The 21105-nt window shown below is 37.0% G+C and overlaps 1 protein-coding gene across 1 annotated transcript in view; it reads left to right on the forward strand.

The window, feature by feature from the left end:
- The window catches only part of ralgps1 (Ral GEF with PH domain and SH3 binding motif 1), a 156454-nt gene that overhangs the window by 35385 nt on the left and 99964 nt on the right, over positions 1–21105 (forward strand). Inside the window, exons 7-8 of the mRNA XM_036578632.1 lie at positions 63–152; positions 5782–5874. Coding sequence (XP_036434525.1) covers positions 63–152; positions 5782–5874 — 183 coding nt within the window. The remainder of the gene's footprint in view (positions 1–62; positions 153–5781; positions 5875–21105) is intronic.

Raw genomic sequence — 21105 nt, forward strand, 5'->3', positions numbered from 1 at the left:
TTTGGCAACTGCAATATGATTTTTTTAATTTGTCATTTAATTTGTGTTATACCTGTTTTCAGGTCAGTTTCTGGGCAGTGAGGGAGATATTGACAGCGCAGACTCTGAAGATCCGAGCCGAAATCTTAGGTCACTTCATCAAAATAGCAAAGGTGAGACAATGTTTTCCTTTGTCATCTTATCTTGTGTATTTGACTAGAACATGGTGCACAGGCCAAAGTTAGCCTATCATGATGATTCATTTAGCCCACCAGGAAATGAACCTACAAACAAACATAGTGTAGTGTTGGCAGAAGAAGAAATACAGGGATAGAAATGATCTGCTGCAAAAGCTACACCAGCAGAAGGGGCAAACCATTGAAACCATGGGGGAGGTCACCAGTAGGCATACTGTTCAGCCTGACAGTGACACCCCCCCCAACACACACACACAAAACCCATACACATAACTGTAACTAAAAACCAACAACATTTTCCCTTTGTTGGAGGGCATGTATTACCATAAACTCCTCTGCGTGTGGTTATCTACATAGCCACACCTCAGGCGCCAACACCTGCCAGTAGCAGAATGCTACAGTAGTTTTATACTATATATAACTTTTTACATTTTTGGTTTCCTTTGAAAATTGTATTTTAAAGTATTTCAGTAACACAATATAGAGCAATGCGATAAAATACATTTTTAAAAACTCTGGTGGAAGCCTGCATACCTTCTTTATTTGTATACTGTCTTGTCTTTTTGTCCCTCTGCTCACCACAAGCATTGCGCTTTGGCCCCTCAGAACAATATGTTTGGGCACTCCTGTCTTTGGCTATTCCTTTTTAGTCACTCAGTCAACCTTTAATTAGTTTTTTTGGCCATTTGAACTACCCTCTGTATTCTCTGTTTGATGGTATATTTCCTTTGGGACTGACCCAATGCAGCAGTCTTTAAGTTCAGTGAGTTTTACTAAATTGGGCCTGACATTTATGGTTCTGTGTTGGATCAGCCATGTGTGGTATTACTGTAGTATTGAGTACTTGCTAGACAGGTGCTTAGGCAGGGCAGAAAACATGCAGGCTTGGCTCTGAACTTTCAAACTTTTTTATAAGGAATCTGAGATTTGTTAACTTAATTGATTCAATTGGTGAGATGTAAACAGTCATTTAGTGATTTATGAAATTGTTAATTGTAGAGAAACTTAACAACTCTGATTTCTTCACAATAACAGTGATAGAAACCAGAGATTGCAATATCTACAATGCAAATATAGCCATTTTATTAACCAATGAACCTATGTTATATGTTGTTGATAAAAGAAAAAAGTGGTAAAGTTTACTTCAGGAAATATTTTGCCCTACAGCACCCTGCATGCACCTCTTGATAAAATATGTTTTAGACCAGAAACTTATCTCTATCGTAAAATAGTGTCTCAGCCAGAGTTCAGTGGCATTAAATGCTTCTAACATCCGGTTCCTATCACCTCTGCTGTGTACAGTTCTGACTCAGTAAGTTCCTCTAGAATGAGCATTTCACATCAAACCACTCTAAATGACTTTTTACATCTTAAAGTCAATGTGAATTGGAAATCAGAACCCCTTTTTCTTCCTTAACAGGATGTATTCCCAACTGGAATGGGGGGATAATTGTGGGTCGGACATGATTTTATACTTAAGGATTTGATTGGATCGTGAAAAGTGGACATGACTCTGACAGTCAGCAGCATTCATCTGCTTTACAGAAAAGCCAAAGGAAAATTATAAATAAAAGCAATGTTTTTTTTTTAAAGAATGAAGCACTACAATATGTTGATGTTCATTTCCTGTAGTTTCTGAAATATGCTCTTTCATCAGCTGACCCTCCTCTCAGCCTCTGTGTTGCAGCGTGGCAGAAAATCCTCACAAAACAGCGCTACCAGATATCTGTACAACCTCAATCTGTACACCATTTTGACACACAATGAGCGCAGTAGGCGAGGATATGTAATTGCAGAGAGGAGAGGCACTGTTTCCCCATTTACATTTGAATTTTGCCCTCTTTTTAGCTTAATGTTCTCTTTCAAAATACAATTTAAATGCATCATTAGAGAGTAAAATGCATATAAGATAAATTACACTTGTTAATTATACTTATTACATAATTATTGCATAATCACATTAGGCATAAATATGCAGTTCTGGAAATACATTTTAATTCAAATAAAGCTACTCATAAAGCATCTGAGTGTAATGTCAATACTAGTATACCAACTGGCAAATTAAAATTGCAATATTAAATTATAATTTTCATTTTGAGCTCAACATTGCATATATGAGTGGGAAATTTAAATGCAAACATACAACTACATTTTTTTCATTTACATTATTTTTATAAACACCAAAAGTGAGAGAGTAAAGAGAGAAAAAGAAACGAGGTTGTCTTTTGACATGTTCATACAGCCAGGAGTGGAGATGATGGGTGTTTTTGCTCAATGAATAGTCAGGGTAATGGGGTGATGCCAAGACATTATTGGTTAGTTAAATTTTTCTCGCCAACTGAAACATGTTGACGCAAACAAACGTCAGTTTATGTTTAGCGGTGGATAGAAATCACTACACTTCAATCAAAGATTAAGGAGAACCAACATTTTTTTCATACCATGATATCTCATTAAAGGTGATGTACCATTTAGAAGTCTAGAAATTTTGTGGCTGTTTTTGTTTTGGTCTCTGCCAGTTATTTGGCAGCTGTTTGGCGGAACTGCTGAAGCTTTTTATGGTGGCGCCACACACGCATGCTCACAGCAGGTCAGCATTCACCTGTGATTTCAATCAACTGGCTTGCTGTCCTGATGTGGAACACAGGAGCATTTGCTGAATGGCTCCTTGCCTTCCTATACTTCACAAGGCTGAGAGATCACGTGCAGTTGTTCCCTAAATCTCTTTTCCCTGCCACTCTCAGGCATGCCTCAGTGAGTCTGAGTGGGCCATGCTGACAGCTATGCTAATAGCCAAAACAGACAGGCAGATGACAAAACCAAAGCAGTGATGAGGATCCTCCCGGCGTCTTTCTGTAAACACCAGTCGGCATGGTGCAGAGAGGTCAGCCCACGCTGTGGAAAATGGAGCATGGCAAAAGCATGATGTCATGAGTGTGGAAAGAGAGGAAAACAAACAAATAAAAATAGGATGATGATGATGAGAGTGATTGATTTCTTCTCTTAGTGATATTGGGCCAGATGTATTTGTTATTGGTGGGAAAATAAGAAAGAATACGATCCAACAAAAAATTAGCCAAAAATGTACACAATGTGTCATGTTGTTAGTGTGCAAAGGTCAAAGACCACTCTTTATCATTTAATTTCTAGTCAAAACTGTGAAGTACAGCTTATTTTATTTTTCAGGATATTTCTGAGAAGATTAGGTACAAGATAATCTATGTGCATAAGGAAGGGGAAAATAAAAGAAAAAGAAGAAAAATAGGACTCGACTAACCAAGATCTAGTAGATCATCAGATAAACAGTACTAGTGTTCTTGTGTGAGAAATGCAAAAAAAATGCAAATCAAACCAATAAGCTTCTCATGTTCTTAGAGTCCCACCCCTCAGCCTAGACCTCAATTGTTAATTGAATGTGTTTGGGATTACTTGGATTGTGAGAAACGGAAAATGTAACCAACATCTAAGACTGAACTTTAAAAATGTGTAAAATAGATGAAGATTTCCTTAAAATTATAAAAATGTTCTAAAAACAATGGAAGTGGTAATAAAGGCAAAAGGTGGATGGACACGCTCTAAATACTGAAAAAAAAGATGTTATATTTGTTTTCAATGAGAACGTCCTGCCACGTCAGCCCTTTGTGGATAAGATTGGACACCCTGATTTAGTTGATAAGGCTTCTGTGTAATTTTTATGTGAAATGTTTTCTGGTGGACTAGAAAAATTGGCATTTGTCAGTTTTTACCTTGTGCAACACCTTTCCAAAAAAGTTGGGATGCTGTGCAAAATGTAAATAAAAACAAAATGCAATGATGTGCAAATCATTTAAACCCTATATTTCATTGAAAATAGTAAAAAGACAACATATCAAATGTTGAAACTGAGAAATTGTATTGTTTTTGAAAAATATATGCCCATTTGGAATTTGATGCCAATAACGTTTAAAAAAAAGTTGGGACGGGGGCAACCAAAAGCATAGTAAAGTGAAAATAAAAAAAACACCTGGTGGTTAGTTGGCAACAGGTCAGTAACATGATTGGGTATAAAAAGAACATCCCAGAGAGGCTTAGTCTTTCAGAAGTTAAGATTGGGCAGGGTTCACCACTCTGTGAAAGAATGCACAATCCAATAGTGCAACAATTCAAGAATAACATTTCTCAACATAAAATAGCAAAGAACTTTTGCTTTAATCATCTACGGTACATGATAACATTCAAAGATTCAGAGAATCTGAAGAAATCTCTGTATGGAAGAGACAAGACCAAAATCCAATATTTGCTGGCCATGATCTTTGGGCCCCTCAGGCGGCACTGCATTAAAACCAGGCACGATTCTGTAGTGGAATGTAGTCACTGCATGGGCTCAAACGCTTCTGAAAAACACTGTCTGTGAAAACAGTTTGCCGCTGCATCCACAAATGCAAGTTAAAACTCTAAAACGCAAAGAAGAAACCGTATATAAACAGGATCCAGAAATGCTACCACCTTCTCTGGGCCCAAGGTCATTTTAAATGGACTGAGGTGGAGTGGAAAAGTGTGCCGGGGTCCGACGAATCAACATATGCAATTTTTTTGGAAAATCATCAACACTGTGTCCTCCAGGCTAAAGACCACTCAGCTTGTTTTCAGTCACAGTTCAAAAGCCAGTATTCAAGATGGTATAGGGGTGCATTAGTGCACATGGCATGGGTGACATGCTCATCTGTGAAGGCACCATTAATGCTGAACGATATATACATATTTTGGCAACATATGCTGCCATTAGATGATGTTGTTTACAGGGAAGACCTTGTTTATTTCAGCAAGACAATGCCAAACCACATTCTGCATGTATTACAACCGCATTGCTCTGTATTAAAAGAGTCCGGGTGCTAAGCTGGCCTGCCTGCAGTCCAGACCTGTCACCCACTGAAAACCTTTGCTGCATTATGAAATGAAAAGTACGACAAAGGAGACCCCGAACTGTTGAGCAGCTGAAATCCTATGTTCAGCAAGAATGGGAAAACATAACACTTTCAAAATCACAGCAATTGGTCTCCTGAGTTCACAACACTTACAGAGTGTTGTTAAAATAAGAGGTGATGAAACACAGTGGTAAACATGCCCGTGTCTTTTGGAACATGTTGTTGGCATCAAATTCAAAATTGGCATGTATTTTTCAAAAAACAATAAAAATTTCTCAGTTTCAATATTTGATTTGTTGCCTTTGTACTATTTTCAATTAAATATAGGGTTCGAATGATTTGCACATCATTGCATTTTGTTTTTATTTACATTTTGCACAGCGTCCCAACTTTTTTGGAAATGGGGTTGTATTTAAGGTTGAATGTTTCTGTTTTGTGAAGATAGGAAAAGGCATTGGAATTCTCAACTAATCTGATGTGTCTGAAAAATTGTGTGTGAAGTCATCGATTTTATATTATCTGATACAGTAAGCCTTTGTTGATTGTTGTTTTTTTTTTGTTGTTTCAGCAGCATTGTTTGCTTCATATACAAGATGCAATTGAGTACTTTTCATGACATCATTGAATGCAATTCTGAAAATTCTAAATGTACTGCTCTGCTAAGAGCAAGAAATGATTTTGTCTTTTCAATGTCTTTGCAGAAGCTGCTGGAACTGAATAACCTGCACTCTCTGGTGTCAGTGGTGTCAGCCTTACAGAGCGCACCCATCTTCAGGCTTAGTAAGACCTGGGCGGTAAGAGCAAAATCAGTTTTCCTTTTTACCAGTCACAGATTGAACTGATCAGCATTTGAAGTCCAAGAAGACACTTGTTATTACAATCACATCTATATGGTGACTGAACTGAACTTTTGAAAATTTAAACAAGGGTGATAGTGATATTACACATCCCAAGCTATGAAGTGCTTTCACCCACATCCTTGATGTAATACAGACAATCATGGTGTCCCAGTTGCTTAAAACTGGAAGTTTAGGTAAAATAACAAAAATGTGTAGTACATGAATTATAAGTCTGTGCCTTTAATGTAGGGATTTCCGTCTCAATCTTTTAGACAGTTAAAGTAGAGAGCAAATTGCAAAAATAAAAGTTAATCAAAGAAAAATGTAAGTAATTGACTTTGATAGGAAAATGAAGGCCCTAAAGTAGTGATTTTTAAACTGCAAGGGCCTGTATGTGGGTCTGCATTTGATGTAGACAGTAAAATAAATACCCTGCTCAGTGGGAAGGCATCCTCCAGGAAAGTGCAGGGAGATGACCAAGTCTCTGCTGTACTGACAACAGCAAACTCCTTTCTGCACCACCCAGCATTCAGAAATATTTTAGGCAGAGTGACCAATCACTGACCCTTTTAGTCTTGTAGGCCATAGAAATTACACTACCCAAAGGTAATATGTTTCAAGCAGAGGAACATCCCTATTCTTGTTCCTATTCTTCAAATTTTTTTTCTGTCCTGAAGCTGCCAAAAAGTGAGCCCCTCTGGAGGGACACCTGCAGTGGGAACCATGATCTGGCAGTCTAGCACAGAGCTAGCAATAGGACACAGTGGTTGCAGTTCTGAATTTTGTGTAGCATTTCAGAGATGGTGAAAGCAAGCATTTTCGGTCATAAAAACTCACCAGTATGAACCAAACAAATTATGTATGCACTGAAATTGTGGGCACATAAACTTTTTGGACAAAATGATAAAAGTAATTTTGCTTTTAAGCCGAAAGAGAATAAAACATCTAAATTTTATTTTCTAGTTTTCTACTGTTTTATTCTAATTTTACAACTTTTTACAAATTAACAAATGATTTCAGTTGGAATTAATATGAGAAATACTGAGTGAAAATGCAGTTTGTTCTTTTTACTCTCCTTTGCTGGTGAGCGCAGATACGTTCAAGTAGTAGAATGTAATGTCGACCAAATAGAACCTGTTCCTAGTTTCTACAAGGGATATTAGACGAGCGATTTAAAATTGTGATTCATGCTGAATATCAAGAGTTATGCCATCCAACTACATGTTTAATATAACTTGAAAAGATATCATCCTCTTCAATACCCAGAATGCAGCAGAACAACAGAAAAAGTAAGTCCCTTCTAGCATGCAGTGAAAATACTTGACCAAAATTAAAATACTTGTTCTGAATTTTGTTCTTGGCCAAGTATTTTCATTTCAGTAAACCTCTAAAACAAAGGTTTTGAAGCCACCTGGACCACCTTGCCACTTTCCCAGATTAATAGTTCCTTTTTCAGTGGTGAGTGGTTCACAGTGAGGGGGAAGTAGGAAAGTGCTGATGTCAGCAGATTTCAGGGAGCCTATAACCTCAGGAACCCACCCCCGCACCTCCCCCGCCCCTCCCACCTCCGCCAACCCCCCCGGATGTGGAGAACTGTAGGGCCAGCGTGCATTAATGTGTAACTGTCACCATAGTGGGATTATATTTAGATACCGATGTAAACTGTGCAGCCACATGTAGAACTGCTGAAGCTGCAGTAGGTGCAAAGGGCTGATTGCTGCGATCAGGCCCAGATAAAGAAGGAGAGCAAGGAATGATTGCCCAGTCTCGTGAGAATGTCTCAGACACATGTGGAAGTCAATGACACTATTTTGAAACATGAGTCAAGAGTTAGCCCTATGAACTGGATGGTCTGACCTTGCATAAGGGAGCTCTTACCCCAATTTATGATGAGCTCTAAGCTTGACAGATGTTCCAGGAGAGTCTCTATGTCTAGCACATCTTGGTTATATCTGAAATCTCATGATTATATAATCCAGTCATCCAGGAAAGGGAGACTCTTCCTGCCCTTTGCTTTTGCATGCACATATCTGGTGAATACCCTTGAGGCCTGTTATGCCAAACCTTGAAAGGAAAGCTTAGGATCTGTCTGTGTTATAGGTATTCTTTAAATTTATGTACATGAACTACTCACAGGTGATTTAGAAACAAGTTGAGCCTGTATATTAGGGGTGTGTCAGAATTTTTAATGTTTCAGTAAACAATGAACGTTTAAATAATGATACTGTGTAATTCCCCATAGAGCAATGAAGTACCTGCATCATTTTATTCTGTTTCTTAACGGTATACTATGAGGAAGGATACACAGACTACTGCACCTGACTAAAGGTCACCGCACACTGGACAAAAGCATCACACTGCATATATTATGTGTCTATGCAGAACTGATGGGCAGATCTAAGAGATTAACGTCAGTACAACCCATGAATAAAAATGATTTTCTGAGACATGCTTCACTTCCAAAGAATCATAGCAGAGGCCAGCAGTGTAGGGACTCTAAACTGTAGGGGATCTGTGAAAATGTGCTTATGACAGGGCATGGGTGCATGATGCTAAAAAGCCTGTTCAGTGGTGGCATGCGCTCCAGGCCATAGCGACTAGATTATGTCATGGTTGCTAGTACTCTTACTGCTGTGCTAGATCATGAGTGTTTGAACATAAGACTCCATAGGCATTAATAAGTCCCCTCATCACAAGCAGGAAACTCAGAGGACTGATGGAAAAACATGTCAGGCTTTAAGACCAGGGAAGTCAGAATATTCAGGCCTAAACCAGCTAGGGCCTGTTTAATAGTGCTCAGCATGGGAACTGCTGAGTGCAGCAGATGGAAAATTTAAGGTAGTGTGAAGGACAATAGAGCCATGTTGCTAAATGTGCAACTGAATTCAAGTAACCTTAACAGTTTACAGTGGTCTAGGTTGAACATGGGATAACTCACCTTTGCAGTGAACGGAGACAAGTATTCAGACACTTTTGTTTTTATTTGATATGTATCAGTATAATATTATTCATGCATATTCATATATTCATTTGTATTTATAAGTTTAAGCAGATATGTTTAAAACACTAAATTGATAGGGGAAAAAGTATTCAGACATGTGAAGGAGTGAAGGAGCTTTCTAAAGTTCTCAGGGACAACATTATTAAGCAACATTCGAATGGAAAAAGCTTACTGGACAGGAAGAGGACTACAAGAAACTGGTAAAGGACTTCTTTGACTGGTGTAAGCTGTATCAGCTGCAGGTAAACATCAGTAAGGCTAAGGAGATGGTGCTGGGCTTTAGAAAGTCCAGTCCTGCCTTGTCACCAGTCACCATTGATGGAGTAGATATAGAGGTGGTAGGGATGCACAAGTATTTGGGTGTGGATTGAAACTCTAACACTTACACGGTGTACAAAAGAGGCCAAAGCCACCTGCACTCCCTGAGGAGGCTGAGGTCTTATGGTGTGTGCACAAAGCTACTATGGACATTCTACCAGTAAGTGAGAACTTTCTTACTCACTGCAATAAGCCTCTACAATGAGTCTCCTTACTGCAGAGATGGTACTGACCTCCTGCTGTCTGAGCTGTGCTGAATCATAGCACATATCACCTCTCTTGTTAATACACACTGTGCAATATATCATATCCTGTAAAGACACTTCTCACTATGCTATTTGACTGTAAATACTTCTGCTATTCCTAGTTATGTTTATACTCAGTGAGTTTCAAACTACCTCATACCATTTACTGCAACATCTGCTCTCATGTGAATAAACAAACTTCTATGCTTATGTAAATATGGTAATAGATATACTTCTATTCCTATTCTTCCATATTTTACTTTAGGTATGTTTTTTATTGACTAATTTATGTCTATTTGTATTTCTGCCTAATGCATGTAAGTTTATGTGCAATCATGTGCCCACAAGCAGCCTTCCTTTTGGAATCAATAAAGTATGCCATGGCAAAGACCTTAAACATCCATGTCAGTACAGTTTGTTCAATAATAGTGGAAAGTTCCTGGAACCACAACAGCTGATTGTCCCTGATATATATACTACAATAAAGTATGCCATCATTTTGTATATATATTGATAAAACATTGAATATATGGAATGAACCTTGAGGATATGGAATGAAATCTGACGTCATCAAGGCACTAGCGCCATCTTGTGGTTTGGATGTATGAGATTCCGTACGGATGCCGGCAGTGCGTCGCTATGACTGAGTCAGCACGAAATCTAGTGGCAGTAATTCTGAATAATGAGGGGATAATTAACACCCTGGCGAACAGATGTACGAGCCAAAATAATACTGGTAACCATATTCAATACTGTTTAACCAATGAACTTTATTCACTGTTTCACTGTGGAAGAATGCAGTGAACCTCACAGGCCAGACAATTAACGTTAATCAGGCAAACGTTAATGCAGACAGAAGCATGCCTTCCACTGGAGCACCCCACAACAACCATACCTAAAATCTTCGCCCATTCACTTGTAAGGCTCCAAAGCTATGGTGTGGGGTAGGACTAGCTAGCTATATATATATATATATATATATATATATATATATATATATATATATATATATATATATATATATATATATATATATTACAAACGTAATTGGGAGCTACGTTAAGTGCTTTATAGGTCCATTTCCTAAACGGCATGCCATAATATATATATATATATATATATATGCACACTTTTCTATGCAATTATGCATTGGATTGGTATCCACATGGATTCTTATTACAGATAAATGTAACATTTATGTAACATTTATTGCAAACATAAGTGCAGACATTTTTGTATACTAGCCCACCATCACGTAAACGTTTTGCTCCTCCAGAGTACAGTAAATACATTATCAAATATCGATATTTGCCAATTTTTTTAAGCAAATATCTGCTACTACCAATATGATTCAAGTATTATTGTGCATGCCTAATAATATTAAATCTAATAAAGTCCTTCATTGAAAGTAACTGGCTATTTAGCGAAATGAGTCTTGTATAATTATGCAATAACATTTTGTTATAGGTATATGCGTGTGTTGGGGTGTGGGGGTGGGTGTACTATTCAGAGAATCTACCTGAGTATTATTCCACTTCCTCACATGGATTAATCATGCAAAAACCTCAGATGCTAGAGTTGGTGTATAATTTAACTGCTAGTGTTATGCTTACATTTATTCCTCTAGAGAGGGCTCGTGTTCTCTGCCTTCCATTTGATCTCTTTGAAATCTCGATGAGCAGGCAAAACAGGCTCTTAATGTATCGGGGTAGTCAGAGAAAGAATGAACCCATTTGATCCCTTTTAGAGCATTCAAGTGGCTTGGAACGATTTGAAAGAGATGTCACTGAATCTTTTTCTGTCATTCCCCATCACCATGCTTTTAAGGTCCAAAACTTTTTGGCCACCAAAAGGAAAGGGAATAGAGCTAATCTGTATTCCTTTGCTGCTCTTGCAAGAAAGTCTTTTTTCCTTCTTTCACTTTTTTTGCCATTTACATAAATGCTGTCCCATTATACCCTGTAGGAATTTAAATGTTAGAACTAAAATGAACTTGAATCATTAAACCGAGCAGTTCAGAACCTGAAAATTTTGTTCAAATTTAGAGGTCAGTAGTTTGCAGAATTTACACAAAATGGACATAACGTGATGTTTTAGCCCTCCAACGATACTTTGTGCTACCGTATCACAGCTTTATATAGCAGGTGTTGTTGTACTGCATAACCATATCCATACTCTGTTCTGTCTGGCTACTTGCAGCATTCCTTTTAAATGATTAAGGAAGCCTTTAACCACTCTCAGTCTATTGCAAAGGATATTTGGCCTAGTGGTCTAGTGTTTGTGATTTTGCTGAGCGCTGTCTGTGGTGCATGCTTTATTTGCCATTGGCTGTAATCCTTGCTGAGAGTGAAATTCCGCTTTTAATTAAAGAAGGATACACATCAGTAATAGTGTACCCCTCCTTCCTCCTTTTTTCATTTTTTTTTTTATTTGCAGGTCAAGTCTATATGACAGCACACCATGTGTGTGAAAATAATTTATGAAAACTAAAATAATTTTTTTTTTTTCTGTATTTTTTTAAGGATCTTTTTTAAAGTGAAGATTTAGATTTATCATGAGTTGCATTTTTAAATTAAAATAAAACTGGTTTTGATTTATGCAAAATTAGCTAGAATTCTTACTACCACTTCTATGTTTTTGGTAAATTTTCAGTGTTATGATTTTGGTAGTGACAAAATGGCAAGTTCAATCAAGTTGTTTTAATAAACTAAAGGTATTTAAGGCATGAAGTCGCTGATGGCAAAAGTCCAACTCGGTTAAACATCTGAAACATGTTTTCAGGTTTTACTTTGAACCAGTTCAGTAGCGTGATCTGTAGACAATGCTCAGAAGTAGTTTTGTCTTCATTTGTTTTCTTGGATTATTGAATTTGTTCGTATATGGACATTTTGCTTTACTTCGAAAGTACATAATTTCAGACATATTATGATCAATTAATACTTATATTTATAATATAATAATTATATTTTTAGTGTAACTGAGAAAACATTCAACTAACACCCCATTTTATTTCCAAACAAATGTTGGGACACTAATCCAAATGCATGCACATTCAGACCAGGAATCTACAACATACCATCCAGTACACCTCTAACTCTAAATTTCATGAACAGCCTGTTAACGCTCTGGCCATCCAAAAGAGAAAATCCAGCAAGCCTGATAGAGCATCAGTTGTGCAAACTCCATGCCTTGAAGGCTTCAACTTGTCATCCAAAAGAAGGGATATGCAACAAACTACTAACCTAAATAAAATAGTTAATACTGACTGACACATTAATGTTTGTCCCGCTAATGTTTGAGCAATTTTACTTGCCTTACTTAAGTTTAAAGTTAAATACCAGGATAATAATGACTTTCTGGTAATAAACATGACTGGGTTGTTTTTAGTTGTTATAACTTTTCTGATGGATATGAATGAATAAATGATAAATATGTATAGTAATAAATAAACAAGATATAAATTATATTCAGAGAGTGTCCCTAGACCATTTTTGAGCACTGTATAGTTGTCTGACTTGGCAAAGGAAGAGCAATTCTCCAAACACATCCTTCACATGAAACCTCAGTCAGAACAGGTCAGTGTGCACCTAATAGGATTATTTTTCCCTCTGAAATACACACACATTTCAACCATAACTTTGTATATGGAGGTGACTTTGATAAGCTTACTAGGCAGAGGTGTGGGTAGATAAGAGCCTGTGAAAAAATGGTAGCTTACATCTCGCTAAGCCATAGAGGGAAGAGCCATTGAAGAAGGGAGAAAAGGTTTCAAGCTTGGTTTCTTTCCACCGTGTTAAAATCAGTCAGAGGCCTCAATATGTGGGGATTAGACTTGCTAAGGGCCTCTGTGATTTGGGATTTGGAGCCTGTCAGAGATGACTTTCTACATAGCTGCAGCACTTGTGCAAATGAAGAGAATATGGAAAAAGAGTGGGCGTTTGGTTGTAAGTAATTGTGGTGGGACTGTTGGCTTCAGTTTAATACCACAGTCTCTGCTTGTTTTCTTTGCATCCGCGCTACACAGTTTAGTGTTCGCCCTGCTTTAGGACAGTAGATTTAACTCACAAATGACATGATAATTAAAATGTAATTCTAGAGATATTTTTTTTTAGTAGATAGTATTGTCAGATTCTTTTTTTCTCTGCTTAGCTGATTCAATATAATTGATATTAAATTACAACATCCGCTTGCTATCACCAGTGATGATAACTGCTGCTTCTGAGGGTTAACTAATGGGCTGGCTAATCTGGCGTCTTAGTCCTAAATGTGTTATGCAGGACTTCACTTAATCATTTATCTAATTAAGGGATGTGCACAGGTACTTGAGGATTCAGTGAAGTGTTTGAGCTGCCAGAATACTGAAATCACTGTTCAGGTGTTTGTTACGTTTCATTACAGAAATATGGATGCTAATAATTCAGTGAAACACGAATTCTATGTTTTACATGACTCTGACAGTTTTGCTACTATTTCTGAGTAAGTTAGTGCACTATATTATACTTTGCTACTATGAAGCATGAGTGCCTTAAAATGAGCACATTGCCAAGGATGCATAGTTGACATGACTGAGATGGCAGATCTGGGGTGGCTTTTCCACTAACTACTGCGGCTGCTGTTCGCTAGTTCCAGAAACGAGATCCTTTTGGTGTTGGTTCATAGTCACTTGTGTGCTAATAGCACACTTTTCTGTAACACATGCTCTATTTGAATGATTTCCAATGCCGTGCCCATGTGCTTTACATAAAAAAAAATAGTAGGTATTTTCTAGAGTAGAGTCACTATGGAATTCAGTTGTAGTTGCTGCAAATGTTTCTGAGAATCACACTCTTGGAAAATTCCCAGCACATACAGTGGGGAATTTACTCTACCGCTGACTAACTAGCTTTTTAAGGCCTGCCATTAAAACTCGATATTTTAACAGTAAATGTGAAATAACCATTGTGTTCCTATTATTTAATATTATTTAGCAAGCTGCTTAAAGGTAAAGTAGTCCTCTCTAGTCTTTTCACGTTTTGAGCATTAATATCTTATTACTTGTCAATCATCAACGATATTCGATTACATCACCCAGGCCTACAACGAATGAGCATGTTGGCACAACACTGAGCAGAAAATACCTCTTGTAGAAGGTACCATTTTTGCCCCAGAGTTAGCTTACTAGATAATCTTAAAAGGCATCGCCATTACTCATACAACACAAAAATCAACTAATTCCCCTCAACTATTTTGAATAATAAAACATGTTTTTAAATGTATTCCTGTGTGCTACAAATTTTTGCAAATTCTGCAAGTTGTGCTACTGATTTTTTTAGCCATCCAACAGTGCTATCACCAAAAAAAAGTGCTAAATTGTGATCACTTTATTTTATTATTATCATTATTGTTGTTGTTGTTGTTGTTGTTATCAATTTCTTTTTCCTGCGGTTAGCCAAATGTATATTCATCTTTAATTGTATTCTAACTGGCACAGTAGATCTCTCATGGAATTCACTAATCAACTAAACAAATGAACTAACTAACAAAAGCACAGCAATTATTATTCTGCTCTTTCAGAAAAGACTCTAGGCTTGATAAATTTGTAAGTTTATCTACTGCATCTAGTAAATTTATGATGAAAAGCTGAGTGTGTGCAGCTTATCAGTGTTTTCATGAGGTGTACGGTTTACTGACTTAGTTAACAGTCTTATTTGTTTTGTTAGTTGTAAAATAAATTGAAGAAAATTATTCTGCTAGAAATCCACATGAGGAGGAATTTTTGACTTCTTTGGCATGTTTAGTAAATCAGATTATTTTTTGAATGTAAAGATAGGCAGCTTGTTATGCTTACCAACATACAAGAAATGTCAGACACTGATATATGTCAGAGATATATACATGGCCTACAATAGTATGAAATTGGTTAAACCAAAGAGTATTAAGGGAATGTGAACTGGAGAGAGGGAATGTTGTGGTCAGAAAAAGAGAGAATGGACATGCTGACGAGAGAGATGGTTTTCTGGCTCCTGCGTGGCTGCATCAGCTTGTGTCCAGTTCACAGAGCATTTACAGTGTGCACATCTTCTATAGCCCTCCTCTCCCTTCTCTCCCTTCTCTCATGCTCCTTCATATTTTCCCTTGTCCAGGACTGGCCTGAATAATTCAAATGCTCAACTAATTGTTTGTTATGTTGATATTAGTTTCCTTATTTAGTATTTGGAAGCTTTGTCTTTGGTTACCCATTAGCATAGATATACATACCTAGATGCTGCGTTGGGTCCAGCCAGGCATGTCAACGGCACCGCCATTTTAGGGCGGTCAATACCCTCTTTTGGATTGCATTCAGTACCATTACAGAGCCGCATTTTAAGAAAGATACTGTCCAAAATTACACTGTTTCAGGAATATATTGCACTCAGAAAGCGGGATAGGATTATATAATGGAGGGAACGCAGAGATCCACTCGTGTGTGTGTGATGCGTATTGTTTGTGTGATGTTTATAGATACGGCCGTGTGGTTGGTGATGCACAGAGAACCTGTTGATGTGTTTTTTCTCTGGTTTTATATTAAGCTTATTTCATTTAATAGTCTATTCAGCGGATCTTAACTTCGTTTAGTAGTTTTTATTTATAATGATGGTTAATACTTTGCAGATCGGTAAGATGTAGCGTTCCTTAATCCGTGTAGATATTCAAAATAGATTAACGTTAGTACCTTCTTACACAAACCTGAAATTAGCTTCTTATTTGCCAGCTTCTTATTTGCCAGCTTCTTGTTCGAATTTTCCCGTTCCACCTTAAATACTGCATCAGCCAGCTTCTTGTTCGAATTTTCACGTTCCACCTTAAATGGTGCAGCTTCGGGCACCAAAAAGTGACTGCTACACCATTTAAGGTGGAACAGGAAAACTCAAACAAGAAGCTGGCGAATAGGAAGCCAATTTTACCTTCATCTTTCTGTGTATAAAAATTAGAAGTGATTCTAAACTCATGTCAGGTGCAGACTGAATACATTCCTGCTGGTCTGGACGGCCAATTAGCACAATCAGTTATTAAAGAAATAAAAGATACCGAGAGCAGTCCATGCAAGCTAGATTAATCTATGTTTGAGGATTATAACAAAACAAATTTGGTGAAAATCGGTTGAGTAATAAGGAAGTTGTGGCCGATTTAATCCTGAGACTCATCATCTCACAATACAAGTGAATTTGTTCACAAGCGGATATTTACCGCTCCAACATGGCGGACACGCAGACATATCGCCTCACATAGAGAATAACAGGCAACGCGGAATCTAGGGATGTATATCTATGCCCATTAGACACAAACATAATTATAGAACGCTCTTGTTGATTCTAGGAATGTGCGTGTGTAATCGAGTACTACTGTAATCACTATTTAGTAATCGTTACGTTTCATCACAGGAAAAAAATATATACAAGCTAGTAATTTGGTGAAATGCAACAGCTTTGCTCATATTTGTGCAGAAATATATTATGTTGTACTTTGCTCCTCCGAAACATGATGGCCTGAACGTCAGTGCGTCACCATTTCTTTTTTAGTTTATATGTTTTTTTAAACCTGAACTGTTTTAATGAAAATAGTTTACAAAAATCACAATGTCTTAACATTTTTATATTAGGCTGCAAAAACATCTTGTCAAATCCATGTAACATTAGCTAGGTCACCCCTTTCCTTTGAGAGAATGAAGCAAGAAAAGTTAGTAAAAGAAAAACAGTGTTCAAACGAAAAGAAACATTCATTTGTTTTGCTTTTTTGACTGTTGAATGACATTTAGTGCGATCAGTAAACCAGCTTAAGTGGCTTTGAAAATACATTGCTATACAAAGATTTTAAAAGATTTACAACTTGAAGCTACTTCTGCATTAATAAACTATTTAGAACTAACAAAAGAATTAACACAGAAGAAATGTAAATATTATTACGGTAACACTTTACATTTAAGGGTACATGTTCTGCCAGTAATTAAGGCATTTACTAATGAATAACTAATCAGAAAGTAATGAGTCATTAATCAGAAACAAATGAATAAGTCATATATTAACAACCACAAGACTAAATTACTAACACGTACTAATGAATGAAGATGAAGGTTATAAAGGCTTTATTCAGTGCCTGAATTTATTAGGAATTCATGTGTTAATTAATGTTGTCACAAGATCCCCCTGAGACACAGTACTCTGCAATATTATGTCTATCAAAGTCAACTGTTTTTTTTTTTTGTTTTTTTTTATAGCTCCATCCTCTCATCATCTTGTCCTTCTTCTTCATGTTGTGTAAGCAGCCCTTGTATTTGCCTGTTTCTATCTGTCAGGTCTTGAGTTTATTGTTTTTGATTTCTTATGTTACCTCGTCTGTTTCTACCCATCTAGTGACTGTTTAGTAAAATTAAAAGCTTACACTGACATTGTTTTGCAACTAGTCCTCATTTGTGACAGTTGCCATAGTTTTAATTCATCTTTCATATTAATAATATGATATGTTTTAACTCCTGTATTGATACACAGTGCCTCATGAGGGAATAGTTTAGCCTACAGTTACCACTGAACTCAGAAATGAGTTAATTATTGGAGTGTCTTTCTCCTGGGGTCATAAGGATCCTTAATTGTATGCAAATTTTTGTGTTTTCCCACATCTAGTACACCTGATTGAACGCAACTGCTCATTTACAAGCTCCTGTTGTGCTGGTTGAGGTGTGTCAGAGTGAGAAAAATACAAAACTATGCAGTGTCAATTCTCAATTCACTATAAAGAAAGCAGCGATTACTGATCCTTCATGATGAATTCATGTTTGTGCTCCCTAAAGTTAAGTGATGAACCAGTCACACTGTATTACTCATTAAATACTGATTCTTCATGATGAATTCATGTTTGTGCCCCTGAAAGTGATGAGCGAATCACACTTTATTACTGATTATATACTAGATTCTTCATGATGAGTTCATAATGTTTGTGCCCCCTAAAGTAAATCGATGAACCAGTCACACTTTATTACTGATTAAAAGCTAATAAAATAGCAGGGGTTAATCATTTTACTTACCAAAATGACAGTCATTCTTTTGCCCTCTCAAGAACAGTGATGAAGGATAGGTACAATATGGCTCATGTGAAAACATGACATTGACGAAATTCACAAGAATAAAAAAGCATATTTTATTATCATCTTATGACTTCTACACAATACTCAGAACCAGAGCGGGTGAATCAGTCACTGTATCACGGAAAATGAAGAGAAACCAACACATACTGGTTCTGTAGTTCCACAAACATCTGTAAAACGGACAGAACTGCTCGCCAATTAAAGTCACAAAGATATTCACACTGCAGCGGTGTTTCCAAATAACTCACACAAGCTGAAGGTCGAGTCTGAGACTCAGCTTTACTGAAAAACTCAGAACGGAGCACAAAAGAAAGGGGAGAATATGGCGCTAGGTCAGCGCTCGGCTAGGCGCAGTTAGCACGCCTCTCGCTGTCTCGGCTCAGTCTGTTTACTACTAGGCCCTGTGAAGCACTGCCACCGCACACACATAGCCCTTCACAATAAGAGTCCCTGTCAAAGGATGAATAACAAATGAACCAAGCAGCATAAAATTAACATGTGATTTTAATCAGACAGAATAGACGTGCCTGACGCCACATATTACTACTACAATCACACGACGCTGGTGAGAAACACAAACACCTTACTATTAAAACCAAAAAGGTTTATTGCAAATAAATAAGCACCAAACCAAATATTTAAGCTACTTTACAACGAATTTAGAAATAATAGTACCTGCACCTCCGTTCTGTTTCACCGCAGATAACACCTGCATGTTTTACACCTTAGTCTTCAAAGAGGTGAGGCACGATCATACATACTAGTACTCACAACCCTCAGACATGTGTAAATATTATATCTGCAATGTAAATTACGTATATAATACAGTATGCATATGCATAACTCACCTTTAAAAGTAAGAAAAATGTGAAATATTGCAAAAAGGCAAAAAAAGAAATATTGAATTTTTTATTATTATTTCAATTATTTTCATTCGCTGCTCTTAAATGTTTTACTAGAGATATTCACTCAAGACTCTATGGCCGCTTGACATATAGCATTTAATGCAATTACTGCCATTTACTGGTGAAGAAAAATAGCAGTAATTTCCAGCTGCAGAAACAGTTGAAGTGTTACATTGCAAAATGCTGTGTTTCCATTAATAAAACATTTAGATATAGCAATTTTTAAAAAAGAATAATAGATGTATAATGGGAAACACATTTTTATTTTCTGAAGGTGGTGTTTCTCAGAATAACTGTGGCATATATTAAGATAATTCACAGTTTAAATTAAATCAAATGCCTATTGTCAGTAAATAAACTAGTTTACAGTTTATTAAACATACAACAGTTAATGTTTCTGTTGTAACAGTATGACATTGCAGTATGGCATAGGTAATCATAAATTGCATGAATAGAATGAAACTAACTTCTAGCAGTTCGCCAATGTGTACTAACATTCTTTTCACAATTGAATTCCTTTATTACCTTCATCTTCATTCATTAATACATGTGTTAGAAATTTTGTCTTGTGGTTGTTAATATATGACTTATTCATTTGTTCCTGATTAATGATTTATTATTTTCTGATTAGTTATTCATTAGTAAATGTCTTAATTACTGACAGGTCATGTACCCTTAATATAAAGTGTTACCATTATTATTTTTAAACATTTTAAATGTATCGATAATGACCACTGGAGTACTGATTCAGAAACACCAACGAGTATCAAGCCAGTAAAATGCTAGTCGGGCCTGCCCTACTCCTGTCCTTCGCTTTCTTTTTCCATGCCTCTCTTCTATGTTGTAATCACCTCTCTCTCTATTCTGTGATCTCTTTAGAAACACCTGTCCTTTCCCTTACAGAGAGAAAAGTCACAGTAGCCCTTAGGCACATCGCAACTGAAAGCCCCGTCTGACACGGCTAATTGTAGATGACATTTTGAACTTTTTCCCATGCAGACTTGTTCTCAGTGTGTCCTAGAGGCCTCTGCCTCCTCATATCTGCTGTAGCTGTTTAATGACAGGCTTGGACCACATAAAGTGGCATAGAACCACTGCACTGCCCCGCATGGCCTGCTAAAAAATGCCGTACTTTATTTTAACTACATGGACAACATTGTTCATGTTCTCGTCTGCTTATGGTTATGCACCTAGTGGATTAAAAACTGTATCCACAATGGGACAGATCAGAGATGAAACATCTGTATGGTACAATAGTTTACTTGACCACTTCTTCTGATCTTGCACAGCAAAGTAAACAATGAATGTGCTATTCATTGTTTTCATAGGCTACAGAGGCTACAGGCTATTCATAGGCTACAGAAATGACAGAGCATTTAGACAGTCAGATGAAAGCAGCTGTGCGAAGTGCTCTTAATAAAGTCAAATATGCGAGTAATAATAAAGCTGACTAAAGGCAGGCCTGACCTACGGCAGTCATTTTCAGCCGTGACTAATGCAGATGGAAACTAGTCATACAGAACTGCGGACGGGAACGGGATAAAACAATTAGCTTTTCTTCACTGAGAAGTAAAGAACAGGCTTAAACTCCTTACACAAAGCCTGAATTAAGGTGCTACT

Source organism: Colossoma macropomum, unplaced genomic scaffold, assembly GCF_904425465.1.
Source record: "Colossoma macropomum unplaced genomic scaffold, Colossoma_macropomum, whole genome shotgun sequence".
In the NCBI taxonomy this organism is placed as follows: Eukaryota; Metazoa; Chordata; class Actinopteri; order Characiformes; family Serrasalmidae; genus Colossoma; species Colossoma macropomum.